This window comes from Aythya marila (genome assembly GCF_965140915.1).
Source record: "Aythya marila genome assembly, chromosome: 1".
NCBI lineage: Eukaryota > Metazoa > Chordata > Aves > Anseriformes > Anatidae > Aythya > Aythya marila.
The window spans coordinates 15,364,169-15,380,695 of record NC_139042.1 but is presented as its reverse complement, the minus strand read 5'-3'; the positions used below and the strand labels follow the sequence as shown (position 1 = coordinate 15,380,695).

The following is a 16,527-nucleotide window of genomic DNA, read 5'->3' as shown; positions in this document are numbered from 1 at the left end:
GAAGCTGGAAAAATATCACATTATTTTCAGAAACAGAGCTGTCCCTGGAGTTACTGCAGTTTTATTTGCCTAGTATACTTCCAGAGCGAGGAATTTCTCAGAGAGACAACTTGTAATGGCTTTAAGCCTGTTCGTTTCTGTATGCATAGCTAGATTTTTTGTTAATGCCTGATATATTTTTCAAAACTAGTTTTTTTCTTCAACTTTAGTGCCTGACAATCCCTCCAGTGCTGCTTTAGACAGACAGCTAGGCACGTTTTTAATTGAAATGAATGCTGTGAGTAGAGCATGTGTCTGAATGCTGTGTGTATTGAACAAGTTATTCAGGGTCTCTGCACCTTAGATTCCTTTTGTACTTGCTTTTGACTTTATGATTTTTTCCAGAAAGTTCCTAGTGTTTTCTTTCAATTTTTCATTAATGCTAATTATTGTAATTTGCATACTATTAAGGCTGAACTGATTGAAATTCATTCAGGCTAAGGAATGAAAAGGTACATTTTAGCAGAGCTGTTTCAGAGGGGGAAATATTTCAGGTTTTGCAGATCTTTCTAGAAGTGTTGTTAGCATTTCCACAGGTAATTGATAAAGGGTGATTCTGAAAAGCAATTAAGTTATGCAGCCTCTGAGGCTCTGTGGATGCACATATACAACAGAAATTGCAGCTACTTCCATGTTTTTTGCAGCCAAATCTTTGCTGTTGAAAGCAGAGAAACTTACTTAGAAGGGCTTTGCCCCATTTTTGCTAGCAGTTGCTCTGGCTCCTGGTCTTAGGAAGTGGAAGCCAGTCAGGGCAATTTTCACAAAAGCCTACAAGGTTTTGTTCAATCTCCTACTGAAAATGACACAACATCTTGTGTTAGGAAATGTATTTACTGGATGCTGCTGGAGGAGCCAATCTGTTTGGCACAGGGCCTCAGGAAAGGTGGCAGGGCAAGAGGCTGGGCCTGCAGGGCACTGGGGCAGGAGTTAACAACACAGGCTTTGGGCAGCCTAAGTGTCCTTGAGCTGACACCACCTCAAAGTATGGCCCCATCTGTACCTGCCAGCTCAGCAAAGGGGCTGATGCACTGCCCAGGGGCAGTGGAGGACATTTGCATGGGCGGTGGGGGAGTTCTTCTGGGGTACCACATCCATCCCCACCAGAAAATGGGCCTGGCCAGAGGATGGTGGAGAGTGACCAAGACAAATTTACCTCAGTCCTGAACTAAACTTTCTAATGTCACAAAAAAATGTTTGCTTCAGCAGGGTTTGGGCAGATGTAGTGATTCAGTTATGGTGAATCTGTTATTTTCTGTCCTGTGTAATTTGGGGGTTGTGAATGTAAAAGCAGCAGGGCTGATATTCTCAAGCTGCATCATGCTTGGATTTTTTTTTTTTTTACACGGGCTCTCAGCAGAAAAAGGAAAGCAGGTCTGTTATTTACAGAGCTATTCAACTCCCACAAGTGGTGAGAGAGGCAGGCACTTGGTCCACAGACCCAGGGGATGGGGAGCTCTTTGATACCACATTTTTACTAAAAGTCATTTAACGATATTAAACTCCCTCTTTGGAAGGAACACATGCTTTGGCAATAAAAGCCTTTCCTGAGTGAAGTCCTCCAAGGTTTTCAGGCTTAGCTGTGCTCTGGGGATGGCAGCTCTCCCTGTCTCCCCTTGCCTGTGCTCTGACTGCCCACCTTGTCATCACCTCTCCCTTGCTGGCTGCAATGTGTGGGGCCTAATTCTGGCTCCATGGATATCGAGGGACTGTTTTTCTCAAAGATGCAGTGAAATCAGGACTCTGGCCTCTTTCTTCTTTTTCTCCAGCTCAATAAATGAGCTCAATAAACGACCCAAGCACATGAACAAATAGGCCATGGTAGCAAACACCATCACCTTATCCTCCCATCCCTGGGGTTTGGTGTTTCCTGCTCCTGGCAGAGCCATGTTTGGACTGAGGAGCACCAGAGCTGTACCTGGCCAGGGTGTAATGTAGCAGGAGCATATTCCACCTACAAGGAAGGTCCTAAAAATCACCTTTCAGCAGCATGTACTGCCCCATGTGCCCCCAGCATCTTCCTTTTCTCCTGGCTCCTGCCCCAGCACAGCAGACAGGAGCCAGTGGCCGCTGCCGCAGGGAGTTCAGGGACCACCACCAAGCTCGCAAATGCTTGCAGCTGCTCAGCTCAGGCAGCCTGCCTTAAATAATATTTTATCAGATCTCTAAATTATTTATCCACCATGTGAAGCACAATGCGTGTGTTTACTGTGTAGCAAGCAGGTCTAAATGCCTGATATTGCTATTTCGACATTGTATAGAATACTGTCTGCCATGTTCCAGGAGTACCAGAAATAGCCATTTGAGCAGCCAGGCAGTAGCTTGCAGCTTACAGCTTAGTATGTTTCGTGCTAAGCAGGCATGTACACCATTTATAATATTTAGCCCAATGTTTTGCAGTAGAGAATGGGGGCCAGTTGTCTGTGCATCTCCAGCTCCATCTCCTGTCTATTTACAGCCACTTTCTGTAACCAGAGCCAGCAAAAATTAATCCTTCAAACTGGTTCCTAGGTATGACTTTGTGGAAGTGGAAGATTTGTCGGAGACCAGCACTGTTATACGAGGACGATGGTGTGGGCACAAGGAAGTACCTCCAAGAATAACATCAAGAACAAATCAGATAAAGATAACCTTCAAATCCGATGACTACTTTGTGGCTAAACCTGGATTCAAGATTTGTTACTCCCTTGTGGTAAGTCATCTCACTGTATAATGGATGGAAGACAGATTGTAGTGTAAAAGAGCATCAGTACTTGAAGACCGGGTAGTGCAGATAACTGTATTAGATCAAAAGACTAATTGACTAGAAGTATTTTCATTCCAGCAACTACATTAGTACATCTCAAAGTAGTTTTGACATTCTGTCATTAAATATAAAATAAAGTCAAGTCCAGGCCAAGATTTACACTAATAACATGTTTCAGAAGCACTAACACTTTGTGCACTGAGGCTGCACTGCGAGTGCCTTGACAGATGCTGCAGAAATAGCAAAGAAATGGCTGCTCCTTTTTTAATGTTCATTTGAGGTCAAATAAAAATACCTTCAGGGGTTATTGCTGCGATTCTGAGTTAGATGCAGATCAGTTTATTCTACATGCAATAAAATTCCACATGTAAGACACAGTGTGTTAATGCTCGGGCTGTATTTTTAACCATGTATAAACATATGAGCACATCCGTTTGCATATGCAGTAGCATTACCAGTGTATCATGTACAGTTTCAATGAGACAAAAACATTTAAAAATAAATAAATTTGTCTTTAGAGAACAGGAATGCTTATTATTTAAGTAGGTTTTGATACAAGTATGTATTCCTTGTATTGTCCTGATTAATATTATAATGCTTTTGGTGCAGTGTAGCTCGAAAGAGGCAGATTTTGCAAACACTCAGGAAATGGTAAGCAGTAATTTATTATACTGTCATCATTATATTTTCATATCCATCGCAATTCTTATTCCCTTTTGTTAGTCCACTGTTACTTAACAAGAGTGAGAAAGCTTGAAATAGCAGTAACGTTAATGCTGTAACAGGACTCACTGTTTTAAGTCATTTCACTTCAACCTCTTGGCTTTGCATGCATGTATGCCTATGTATGCTAAAAAGAATCCATAAACAGCGCATTGTCAAGACAAGTATAAAACCATAAAGATTGTGCTTCTTTGCATTTAAATTGGTAGGCTTCAAGTGGAGTAAAGCATTGCACTGTGAGTAAATCCTGAGCTCTAATTTACTCTAATTTGAAGATAATCTTCAAAGACTAAAATGTAGGCAGAACATTGTATGAAAGACCATTGGGCATAAAAAAGACATTGAAGCAGCCTCTCTTTAGCCTGCTTGTATTTCAGTGCAGCTACAAAAAACTGATGCTTTAGCAACCTTGATTCCAGACCACATACTGATAGCATTAGACTTTCCAACAATTAATGTTATCACTCAAAACACAGGACTCTCTTCACTAGAAAGCTCAGAAAAGCTACTCTATTTATCTAATTTCAACACTATAAGTAAACAGTGAATTTTATACTCTAGCAAATCGATTCACAAGAATACTCTCTAATAGACCCTCTGAATGAAATACTTTTTAATTTTTTTTATTTTTTTTTTTTCTCAGAGAGAGCTGTGCTGGTGATTAGCAGCATTCTTACATCTCAGTGAGATAGGGGATGATACATACCTAGATAGTTTTCAGATTACAAATGGTCCAACCTAAAACTGTGTGATTAATATTCAGCATATTCAGCTCTTATCCAACAGTCCCCGCAGCCTTTCTGAGCTTGGTTCACAGAGATATGCTGAGCACTGCTGACCCCTGAAGGTTGAACTCATTGTGCTTTTGTAGGTGGCAAAGCAGGGAGCATTAACGAAGCATGCAAAACCACATGGTATTTTGTATCAGACAAAATGAAAGACCTTTACACTGTTTTTTTTTCTTTCCCTTGTAACCTTCTGCATGACAAGGCTACTTCTGGGGGCTTACCTGGAAAACTGTATGCAAGATATGTGCAAGCGTTTAACTCCCTTGTTTTTTTCTTATGTGTGGAGTTGGTATCTGCATGGCAGTTATTTATTTGTACACCTGAATGAGGTTGTTAGTTTAAAAAAAAAAAAAAAAAAAAAGAAGCAAGCAATTTGGAGTGTTCACTTGAGTTTATTGATCAGCTGCATCTTCGGAGCTTGATGCCAGAATGACTGGACGAATTTCTCCCTGCTATCCATGCAGCCAAACAACATTGCAGCATTGCTCTCTGGTCTTCTTGATTATGAATTTTCAAGGAAGTCAGTTAAGTTCACTTCATTTGATGCAGATCAAGTTTTTACTTAGTTCAGCACTCCGCATGAGGCACAAATGATGCACCACTGAGCTTAGCAGAGACATACTTCATTATCTTCGTGTACTTGTGTTTTTGCATTAACTTCACATTTCAGTGCAATTTAGAGAAACAAAAAGGGATTTTTTTTTTTTTCTTAGAATTCATAAATTACACTTGTATCCATAAAAATCACATTTGCCTTTGTAAAACCAGGCATGCAACGTAAGCAACCTACATAAGATGAAGAGGCTCAGAGTGGTGGGATTAGACTTCAAAGTGGCTCTGGAAGAAAAGACTGAAGAGATGCAAGGGTGATCTTAAACAGGACAGTTTTGAAAGCCATATGGATATATGAGAGTAATTAACTGCCTAAATATAAAATAAGGGACAATGGGCAAGGGAGCAGAGATGTGAAGGAAAAACAAAACAAAAACAACAAAAAATCTGAGCATCTAAACACAGCATTTAGCAGTTTTTGCTTGTCAAGGCTGGTTCCCTTCACATTTTCCACTTACTCTACCTCCCTCCACATCCTCTGCCCATCTCTGTCTTTGCTGTCTCCTCTCTGGGTCTGAGGGACTAGGAAGGCTGAAGGGCGAACAGCAAGGGTGGTTTTGGAGGGAAGTGGTGAGATCCATGTCGCCACTCGATCTATGCACATTCGATCCATGTGCTGTTGGTGTTGCTAGTCCTTGATACACTTTTTCCCAAGTCATACAACTCCCTGAGGGTGGGAGCTCCAGGGTGGAGCTGACTCCAGGAGCTTATTTTGTGAGCTCCACCCACCCCAAGTTGAGTCAGAAGTGTCCTGTCACAGCTAGAAGAAGACAGTCGTACTCTGTGGTGGTCTGTGATGGTGCAGAAGCAGGTAAGTATGCACAGCTGGCAGCTCATGTCTTGGCATATTTCACAACCAAAGCCTCTAGTTGTAGCTGTGCACTTTGTTGATATAACCTGAGTATTCACATGGAGAAACGTCTCCCTTGAACATCTTTAAAAATTTTCTTTTCCTTCAGGCTTCACAGACCTAAAGCAAAAGAGGTCTGGACCAAGCCCAGGATGGCTATTACGCAGGAACCTCACTTAGTTGAAAATTTGTTTGAAATTATTCCCTGACACTATCACTTAAAGTGCTTGTTTCTCAAACAAATTTATTTCATTTTTCCTCATTGTATTGCCTTAGAAATATTAGTTTACAGCATACAAGGCACTGAGGTATCCCAATCTTTTTTTTTTTTTTTTTTTTTTTTCCTCAAACTTGATATAATTTCTTACTCCAAGGGTATAGTATTTCACAACAAATGCTCTGTGTGAAATAGAGGAAGACAAGTTACCTTTGGTTACTTACACAGCTTCTAACAGGTAGGTAGGCAATGTCAGGAGACAGGGCCCTGGGTTGCACACCTTAAATGAGGTGATGAGAATTTTCCATATCTTCACAAATGTAAAATTTCATTCCACCATTGGTTTCAGAGCAGTTACCTCAACTGGGGAATCTTGCTTCTAGCAAGTCAGTATTCAGTAATTACTAAGAATACAACATCAATTATTTTGAGATGTAGGAATGTAAATTAAATTATGTTATTACACATGGAAATAATCTTTGCTTGTTTGAAATCATTTTATACAATCTCCCTTTTCCTTCTGAAGTGAAATTCTTCTGATGTCCTCTTTCTGAAAGGGAATATTAACAAGATCAGACCCTGCATGTTACAAGTACATTAGCAGGGACATTTACTAGAATAATCTAGGAACTCATTCAGCAACACGTTTGAAGAGTAAAGGTGAATGTTTTGAATTAAAATTCCCAACTCTGCATCTAATTTCATTTTAATTAGACAACTGGAAAATGTTGGATTCCATTTGCTAATCAGAACCATTATTTTAAGTTTATTGTAAGAGGCATATATTTGTTCAACTTTCATAACAGTAAATTGCTATTGCCTTACTAATCCTTTCATTAATCTTAAATTAAGTCCATGTTTGGGAACTTTGATTTAAACCATTGTTGGAAACAAGGGCCCTAGGAAAACTTGTAACAAACATGTGTACAAACATACATATATATAAAGTTGTAAGGTTAAAAAATATATATTTACATACACATATTTTTGCACATATATACATACATATGTAAGCATGCATATCTGTTTTTATCTTTCTTTTTAATGTAATTAATTAATAGGAAACATCACATGACATTAATAACAATCCTTGCTTATCTGGGAATTATAAATCAAAACTGATATACATGCGCTGTTAAACAGAAGAACGGAAGCACAGTTGTCCTAGGATAAATTTAGCATTAAAATGTGTATCAATGTGTTAGATTCTAAGTAATTTTTGCTTGTTTGTAACAACATTTCTTGAATGAAGAAGCCTTAAAGAAATGAATGGAAAAGAGAGGACTTTGGGTTTTGATCCATTGTGGAATTTTACAAAGAACTGCCTTTCCACTAAACATCCAAGCTATACTTCATCATTTATGATCAAAGAGCACTGGTCACAGAGTGGGGTAAGACACGACAGGCAGACTAATAAAATGTAATTGTTTTCTCATGCAAAAAGTGTTGACCGATGCAAACACTACAGTTAAACTGTTGGATACTTGCCTGTTAAGCATTTTCATGCCAAAAACTTAAAGCACAATCAGAGAATTAAAATGTACAATATTAAAACTGATCGTGATGTTCATGCAAAGACAGTCATTCTGTATTAAGTGACTGGATCCTCGTATTTAGCAGATTTGCAGATTTGTTTGCATAAATAATGCAGCATCAGGCAGAATGTTTTAAAATGTAAATAAGTAAACTTCCTTGCAAGAGTTAATACAATAGCGAAGAGATTCAGTCACCAGATTCATGAGAGCCATAAAGGATGAATCCTTTATCACCGTCCACAGGACTGAATCCAGCCCAGAAGCTGCAGGAGCCTTTGCTGCTGTGATTCTGTTTTAGCTCATCACTTCTTTCACAGAATAGATATTTCATTTCTGTCTCCAAGACAAAATATTCTGCCTGAAAACCAATATAATATATCCAATGTGACAACAGGCATGATAATGATGCATGAGCATCTTCCCTGCTTTTAGATAATCCACAGAAGGAATCTTGGTAAATTGCTGGGGGTACAAAGGAAAGGAATGGGTATGGAGGGGGAATGTCTTGGTTAATAAATTGATTGAAAGTGAAATAGATCTCACAGTGAAGAAGCCAGAATTTACACATGTGGAAGCTTTATCTGTTGTTCTGCTACTCTTTCTCTGATTTAAATTTTGATTTCCTGTCCAAACTAGACAGCAAAAAACAAAAATTTATAAATACCATCAATGTGCAAAACTCGTAATAGTTTATATGAGAAAACTTCTATTTTCTTAAGTTCATTCCGAAAACTGTTTTCTATGCCTTGCTTAAGGCATATCATCCTCATAAAATTAACAGCCAGAGTTTCATATTTCAGGACAGAAGTAATTAATTCCTTTCTAATTAGATAAAACTTGCCCCAAATCTTTAACATTCCTTTCACAATTTTACATCAGTAGAAGATCTATGTACTTCTTCTTTAATTTGGAAGGTGTTACAGTGTTCTAAAAACCAGCATAAAATGGGAAATATTATAAGGAGAGGTTGTGCCTCAGTGCATCTTGAGACATGAACATCTCAAAATAATTTCTTATGAGAAGAAGCAATACTTTCTATTTAATGAAGATTCCTGAGTACCTAGCAAACCTCAATCTGCTGCTTAATTCATCTCACAGACCTAACCTGTCCTTCAGCAGGGTTTGATGAAGAAAGGCAGCAGTGTGCAGGAACGTTCCAGTTCTCCTAGTACTCAGAGCAGAACGAAAGGTAGCTCAACAGAAACAATGCTGACATACCTGGGTTGATAAAGCACGACTGGACAGACACTTTCACAGCAGCATTGTCTGCTCTAGGGGCAGCCAAAGTTCCTAATTAAAAGATTCATTCCAACATTTGTATCTAGGAAACACATACAGCCAAAGAGGTAAGTCCGCAGAGAGAGAGAGGGCAGCAGAAATGTCAAAAAGCAGCAGTCAGAGAGGCAGAAGACCCAAACAAGCAGATTCTTGAAAGTTTAAGAACAAATAAAAAATCTGAATGACAGAGTGTGACTGACAATATCAAACTAAGCAGTTACATCATGAAAGATAAGCAAAATTCCATCTTTACCAAGAAGATATCCAAGTGTCACTTGCTCATTACAGCAAGATTAAAGCAGTTTCAGTTGGACTGAAGAAGGGAGAATGGAAATTAAGGAAACACTTACAACAAGGGAATCAGGGGGATTTGTGAAACCAGAATATTTGTGGCATGGTTAGGAGAGGAAGACTTAAAACATAAACCCAATATAGCACGAAATAGGAAAGACTGGTTCTAGAAAGCAAAGCAAAAGTAGGGCAATTCCAGTTTCTTTTAGCAAAACCTCTGACTGTAAAGTTTAGAAGCAGTAGGCTTGGATTTGGGGATGTATCAAAGGTGAAAAGAGTCAGCCAGAAGCATGGGTGAGAAATTCAATTACCTCCAGGGAAATACAAACCTTCTGGCAAGGAAGATACCAAACTGAGAAATGAGGCCCAGCAAGTACACAGAAGTTAGTGGAATGTTTTAGACTTCAACTGATAAGACAATTGTTTTAATCAGAAAACAAAATAGACCTTAGCGTCTATGTTTTCCCAGCTGCAAACATGTATGCCTGGAAGTTTTGTTGTTTGAACTGCATGGTGGAGAACTGGCCATTTGTTCTCCTCCGTCTCTGAGTTGTTGACAGCTCAGTTAAAATGTGGCTCCCTTGCAGGATGTTGTCATCGATCTGTCTTAACATAACAGCAATCCTGTTGATGTCCAATTCCTGCTGAAAATACTACATCTTTAATCAAATAATGTGTTATACACTGTTTGAAAATTCACCAAACTTGTGGCTGTGGTCAAGGACAAGAAAATGCAGCACTTTACAACTTCAAAGGATTACACAAATGCAAGCATGTTATTTTCAAACCCAGTATCCTGTCCCAAATAATTGACTTTAACAAGACTTTAAAGGCATTGCTTATTTAGAACAGCTTTAGGTTTTGAAGAACTGCATTTCCTGCCAGCAGAACTGTTTTAAGAATTCCTGAGGAAGTTAGTGACCCAAAGAGGAAGTTCCTACTTTTCTAAGGTAAGTTAGAGATACAAAGATGAGGACAGAAAAGGCTAATGTGCAGTATAAGATGTTACTATGTTATACAAGAAAAAAAAAAAAAAAAAAAAAAAAAAAAAAGTTTATTTTTGTGGTAGTTATCAAAAGCCTTATTCAGCATCAACTTGATTTCTTGGAAAATATAGCAGAAACAAATTGAAAGATGCAAATTGCAAGAAGCACACAGCCATGTTAGTAGTGAGATTAAACAACTACATAGAGTGTAAGAATAGAGAATAAGGGCAGCAGGTTTGTTGCAGTTGTTGACAGTTGTCTGACACCACCAGAATGGTGGCTTTGTTTTTTTATTAAATGAATGAAGTGAACCTGTTACATAGCTGTGGACCATGATCTTGCTAGCATCCTTTGCCAAGTGCAGGAACACTTGAAGATTCATGATGGGTTTTCTGTCCCTTCAGCTTGCACGTCCATGCGGAAGCCCAGTTCATAATCAGTTTATAGTCCCAACATAGCTGTGGAAGTTAAAACAAAAATGAACAATATGAAAGATAATCTTTTCCTTGCTTTTCAAATGTCAGTTGGGGTCAAGCAATCCCTGTTAAATAAATCTATGGAGGAACACAAATACAAATTGACTTCCAGTGAGAGAGAGTTCATGATTTACTAGTCAGTGGCAAAACTGTGCTATTGGACAAGTAGGAAATGAAACTCATCCCAAAACTTATTGGAAAGATCCTAAATAACTACTGACAATGAGAGAAATAAATCAGTGATTCCTAGCTATCTGGAATACTTGTGAATGAGTGGCAGCTAAAAAAATGTATGGAGGATATTCAAAACTTTTATGTACTAAAACTGTTCTGGGCAAATCAATTAGTTTTCAAAGGGATTTATGGTTCCTGGCTTGCCAGACTTAAAATCAGTCACATTATCTACACCATATGTTGGAAAGGATTTTCAGGGTATCGATAAAGAAATATTCCTAATCAACAATAAGCACGTATAGCTAGCAGAAAGCTAGAAATGCTCCAGCATTGAAAAATGTAATACATAAAATGAAAAAGTAAATTTACTGTGCCATGGGAGAAGATAAAAATCATCTCGTTCCCTGTCCTGGTTTCCTGTGTCTGTGTAACCAAACAGAAAATATCAATAGCTTGGACTTGATGTTTCAACACTGTAATAGGAACAGATCCATTCCAGTCTCAGTGCAGCTCCTACTGGAAGACATTGAGTCTTCTAGGAAAGACATTGCAGCTATAGTCCATTGTAGAGTTGACCATTAGGAGGGCATACAAGGACAGATGGGAACTATATTAGCAAATTGACATGCCATGGATACCCTCTCAGTGGACCTCTCTGTGTCTACGCTAAGGAGGAGGGTTAAATCCAGTCATTATCCCACATTTTCTCCAAACTACATCTCAGTGTGTATGAACATGAGGTGAGTTTACACTGTCAAATTTTTTTAATAGCACTCATTAAGCTGTCCGTCACATTAGTTGTTTGGTTGAAAAATAGCACTTGTTGAGGACTTGAGAACATAATTCTGGCTCTGCAAATTCATATTCTGCCCTTTAACTCTGCTTTAGCAACAGCTGAAGAATGTTAGCATGTGGAATTACAATAATATATTAAGAACTTATCTTTCATTTTCTTTGGTGTCACTGTATGAAGGTGTTTTTATAGAAATCTAATTCTAGATGACAAATTTGTAGGGAGAACAGAGATGTCATGTTTGGTTCTGTAAAGAGGTTGATTAGGCACTAAGCTTGTGTAGTAATGCTGCAAATAGGTATTAAGTAACTCCTGGTGCCTTGGTGTGGCAAGGCTTGTCCATCCTTCCACTGTGGGTGCAAGGGAAGAGGAAATGGCCTTTTCTTCCAGACCTTGTTTCCTAGTGAGTAGTCTCTACTCTGCTTTTGCACAAAAGGTAAAGGTGCAGTTTAACTTCAGTGTGGGCTGAAGAATGGGAAGTTAATCTGCTTTTACATTTTTCTTCTGACTGAGTTCCAGAGAAAGTGACTGGTGAATCAAAATGTGCTAGACCTCCAACCTACACTGAAGAACCTGTGAAAACCCTTCACAGCAAGTGTTGGTTGCAGTTGTCTTTTAAATCAAAACAAGAACTGTGTGTCTTCACAGTCTCATAGAGGTGGGTTCCTAGGCTCAACTTCATGTTTTGTATTACACCAGTTTTGTTTATTCAACCATGTGTCAATGTTATCTTACAAAGCCTGGCAGCCCAATCCTGCTCTTGTACTGTTCTAGCCCAAGTTTGCATTGAAGGGTCTGTTTCAAGCTTAGAACAGTTCACGTTTTTGTCATTCTTGGCAAACCAGGGGAAACAATGCATTGTGTATAATGCGTGTTTAATTGCTTACAGAATAAATCTTTGCCTTGTTTGTTGCAACAGCTGTAACCACTGGAAAATACTTACAACGCTGGATCAAATGATAATTCATTTGATTTAAGGTTTCTGAGCTAGAGGCTGGAGGCTTTTTTTATTATTATTATTCAGTATGTGTAATGCAGCAAAATATACAATCTGAGAATTTAAAGATATGAAGTCATTCAGCCCATTTTTCTCTAAGGACAAGAATATTTTTGCTTTGTAAGTGTACTGGTTGTTCATCTGGTACCATTTTTAAATATAACAAGCATAGGAGCATACCTCTTGGGAGATTAAACCATAGACTAATAAATCACTGTCAGAAAGACATTTTTTCTTTCATAATCAGTTTTAATTTCCCCTTTTTTCATTCAGTACCACTGAATGCAATTACATTCCTTCCTAATTTTTGATAAAGAAGTCTGTTCTCTTTGTCGTGGGTGTCTATCTGTTTCAGATCTTTGTAGGGTGCTTTCACACTTCCTTGTTTATTGCTTAGTCAAGCAATAAAGTCCAAACTTAGCTTTTAATCTTTCCCCAAAAATTCAGGATATGCATTTCCCACAGAGGTTTTTTGATGTTCTTTTCAAAACTCCCCCACAGTTTCTCAGCTTTTCATAATGTCTCTGTGGTAGTGAAGGGAACTGAATCTGGAGGACTGTGTTACCAGATCTGTATAGGAGGATAATGTCACCTGCCATGGTACCGTGCTTAAGCAGGGCTATATGACAGTGGCTTAGTTGCCCAAACACTGAGAACGTGTCTTTTAATGCGTTTTCCTCTGTCAGCACAATCTGTCTCTGAGCTTGCAAGTTCCCTAGGTGCCTCCCACTCAGCATGTAGTTTAGGAAGACATTAGGGTGCATTTTTCCAGGGTGAACTTTCCCCTTGCTGGGTTGGGATAGTATTTATGACTTTTCCATGCCCTCACAAAGATGCCCATGCCCATTTCTGCCTTACTGGCAAGCTTGGATGCAGCCTCCTGCCTTCAGGGAGGGCATGAACTTCACAGCTGTGGCTCTGGGCCAGGCTCCACAGAAGCTGCCTGCCCCAGTGCTTCAGGCTGCCTTTTCACAGCCTTAGGTTTTCCCATCCGGAACACAGATACAGTGATCCATTGTGAAATGCCATGAGATTAACTTCTGCAAGATGCTACTGAGGCACCTTGTGTTGTTTCTGTTTGCAGTCTGGGATTCTGTACCAGCTGGGTGGGCTGTATTGCCAAATGGAGATTGCTAAACAAAGGGGTTTGTCAGCTACACTGTTTTATCTGGGTGTTCATGTTTGTGTGTGTGCCAGACTTACCTGAGATCCCCTCTAGTTTAAGAAATTGTATGACTACAAAATGGAGAACAGTGGTTCCAGCTTCCAAACCAGGAAGATGAAAGAGCAAGCCTCACCTTCAGAGCATGACAAGCCATTGAGTTTTTACTTCTTGCAGATGTTTTTGCATCTGGGAAAAAGATGGTCTGGTAGTTATTCTCATCCTTCTCCTCCCTGGGATGCATCATAACCAGAGCTCTTGTGATGCCTACACTTCCTTTTAACATTTTTTTTTTGGTCTTAATCTGACTCTGCAATTCCAGGCACAGGTCACTGGAAAAGGTCCTTCCCCCATGCTGGAGAAGACTGTGTGCTTGCAAACCTGCACTGTTCTTTGCTCAGCACATTGCTTCTAGCTTAAATGACCTTCATGCTATGCATCGTATTTCCAAAGACAGTCGTGGCACTGTATAAATCTGATTTGGATTTTTTATGCTTACATCTTTATTAAATGTATAGCCTTCTGTTTTGCTCTGAGGACTTTATAAAGTCCATGCATGTATCCATAGTAATACAGATGACAGATATGTCACAGAGTATTTCTGTTTTTCCCTTACACATGCATATTCACATTCATTTTTTATTGGTTGCAGGGTTCTTGTCACTTTAAACTTGATAGGATAAATCTTACAAGAAAATTTGGGGCTAAAAGACACTGCTACATAAAATAAATCCCTGCCTGGTGCTGACCTCTATGCTACTAAATGAAACACCTCTTCAAACCAAGTGCCTAGGTTGTTATCATAGTTCTTTGCCTACAAGCCCCTGTCTGTCTTTCAACCCAAGCATTTCTATCCAAGCTAAACTGACTTTGGACATACATGCCATGCCAAAGGTCTATCTTATTTCTTGTCTTTTGTAATGCCATGAAAAATGCTGTTTTGGATTGATTACTTGTTTTGTTTTATTTTGTTTCCTCTTTACTAGTTTGATGCCTAATCAAATCAATGCCTAATTAAAGATCTGACCAGTAACTGCACAGGGCTAGAATTTGCAACTTGTGTGCACCACTGGAAACAAAAAATATTTTTTAGATCTGTGGAATTTTTGTATCTTGTTATCAGATCATTTCAGTAGAATCAAATAACATCCAGCTTTTATGTGAACCTTGACAACAGTTTTGTTTTGTTTTGTTTTGTTTTCATTTTAATCATTTTTATTTGAGCTTTTTTTTTTTAATTACACAGTTTGATGTTTTGTGGAAGGCGAAACTTCTTTTTCAGCTCCCTTTCTGTTCTTAAGTTGCAAGAACAACTTAACTTTTTTTTTTTTTGTTTGTTTTTTTTTAATACTTCCAATAATCTTGGCAGTTATATAAATGCTTATTTTCAACCAATATTTATACCCTGATGTATCTCTTAGGTGATGTATAGTAAAAAAAAAAAAAAAAAAAAAAAAAAAAAAATTCTAAAACATTCTGTAATGTAATTTTCCTTCAACTATAGAAATCAGGCCACATATTTTCTCATTGCATGTTCTTGATACTGTGCACCATTGAAGTCTACCCATCAGTCATATAATGAAACATAAATACAAGCTCTTGCTGGGTCCGACTCTTTATATGTAGGATCAGACTCTAATAAAGAAGTCTATGTATCACACATTGTCAGCAAAGTGATGTACTAGTAATTTAAAAATGCTAGGTGTGAGCCAAAGCATAGAGCTAGCATGGACCCTGGGCCATTTCCAATATGCAGTTTGCAGTTGCCACTCTGTTTTGCAGGGTCATCGTTATGTCCTTGGATATGAATCATACCACACCTTACTGAGCTCTTTTTCATTTCATGCACTAATGTAGATGTTGTCTAAAGGTTCTTACATGGAGATTGGTCTTACCTTTCATTTTGCCTTCACTGTGAGTGATAGTTCATGGCATCCGTGAGCCATGGGGGTCCAGTGTTTGAAGATCCATGGGTAATTTTAAAAGATAATCTTATCTTTGGAAAAAAAAAAACAAAACAAAAACAAAAACATATATAAAGAACAAACAAACCCTTAAATGTGGGAAAATGGCCTGAACAGAATTAGGCTGCAAAGCAGGGTAAAACAACAGGCTTTGGATAGCAAATATTTTTTCTCACTCTGAGGTCTGGCTGAGAATCTTAAGATGAAAAAGTGTTCTGAAGAACCCAGTTACAGTGAGGGCAGGTAGTCCGACCGCTCCAAGCAGATTGAGTTACATGCTAAAGAGGCTGCTAATTATGGAAATGCAAAGCTTTGCTTTCTCTAGAAGTGTTGGAAATTGGAAAATTGGAAAAAAATGGAAATTGGAAATGCTCTGCAGGTATTGATATCTACACCAAGCAGATATCAATTGTTGTTTTTACAGAGGAGGTAAATTTTTTTCACCACTCTGGAAATGACATTATTTCAAAATGTGCCTCACAGTATATGTCTGAGGTCCTGCCCATTAGGCACACATGATGAAAACAAGGTTTTCCGTGCTTTTTTTAGGATCATGATTAGCAGAGAGTGTGGATATATTAGTCACATTCAGGCCTCCCACCACCACCACCTTTTCTGCATAGATATTATTTTATGCAGAAGATGTAGCATCATTAAGTTCTGATGGAAAATAAAAATAAAAATAAAAATAAAAATAAAAATAAAAATAAAAATAAAAATAAAAATAAATAAAAACAAAGAGCAGTCAGGACAAATAATATAAGTAAGCAGAAAATAGGACACTCCACTTCCTTTATATATAATTTATCTCCTTCACAGATATGTGAAAGTAAACACCCTGCTTTGCCACCTTGTCCACTGGCATTGATAGCTTAGTGCTGCTTGGGGCACATTTTCTG

General features: G+C 38.5%; 1 protein-coding gene across 6 annotated transcripts in view; it reads left to right on the top strand.

The window, feature by feature from the left end:
* Positions 1-16,527, top strand: part of PDGFD (platelet derived growth factor D) — a 144,128-nt gene that overhangs the window by 85,923 nt on the left and 41,678 nt on the right. For 3 of the 6 annotated variants that reach the window (XM_082782232.1, XM_082782234.1, XM_082782231.1), the window contains exons 3-4: positions 2,548-2,728; positions 3,392-3,433. In XM_082782232.1, coding sequence (XP_082638358.1) covers positions 2,548-2,728; positions 3,392-3,433 — 223 coding nt within the window. The remainder of the gene's footprint in view (positions 1-2,547; positions 2,729-3,391; positions 3,434-16,527) is intronic. The other 3 variants (XM_082782235.1, XM_082782236.1, XM_082782233.1) reach the window with 1 other exon arrangement.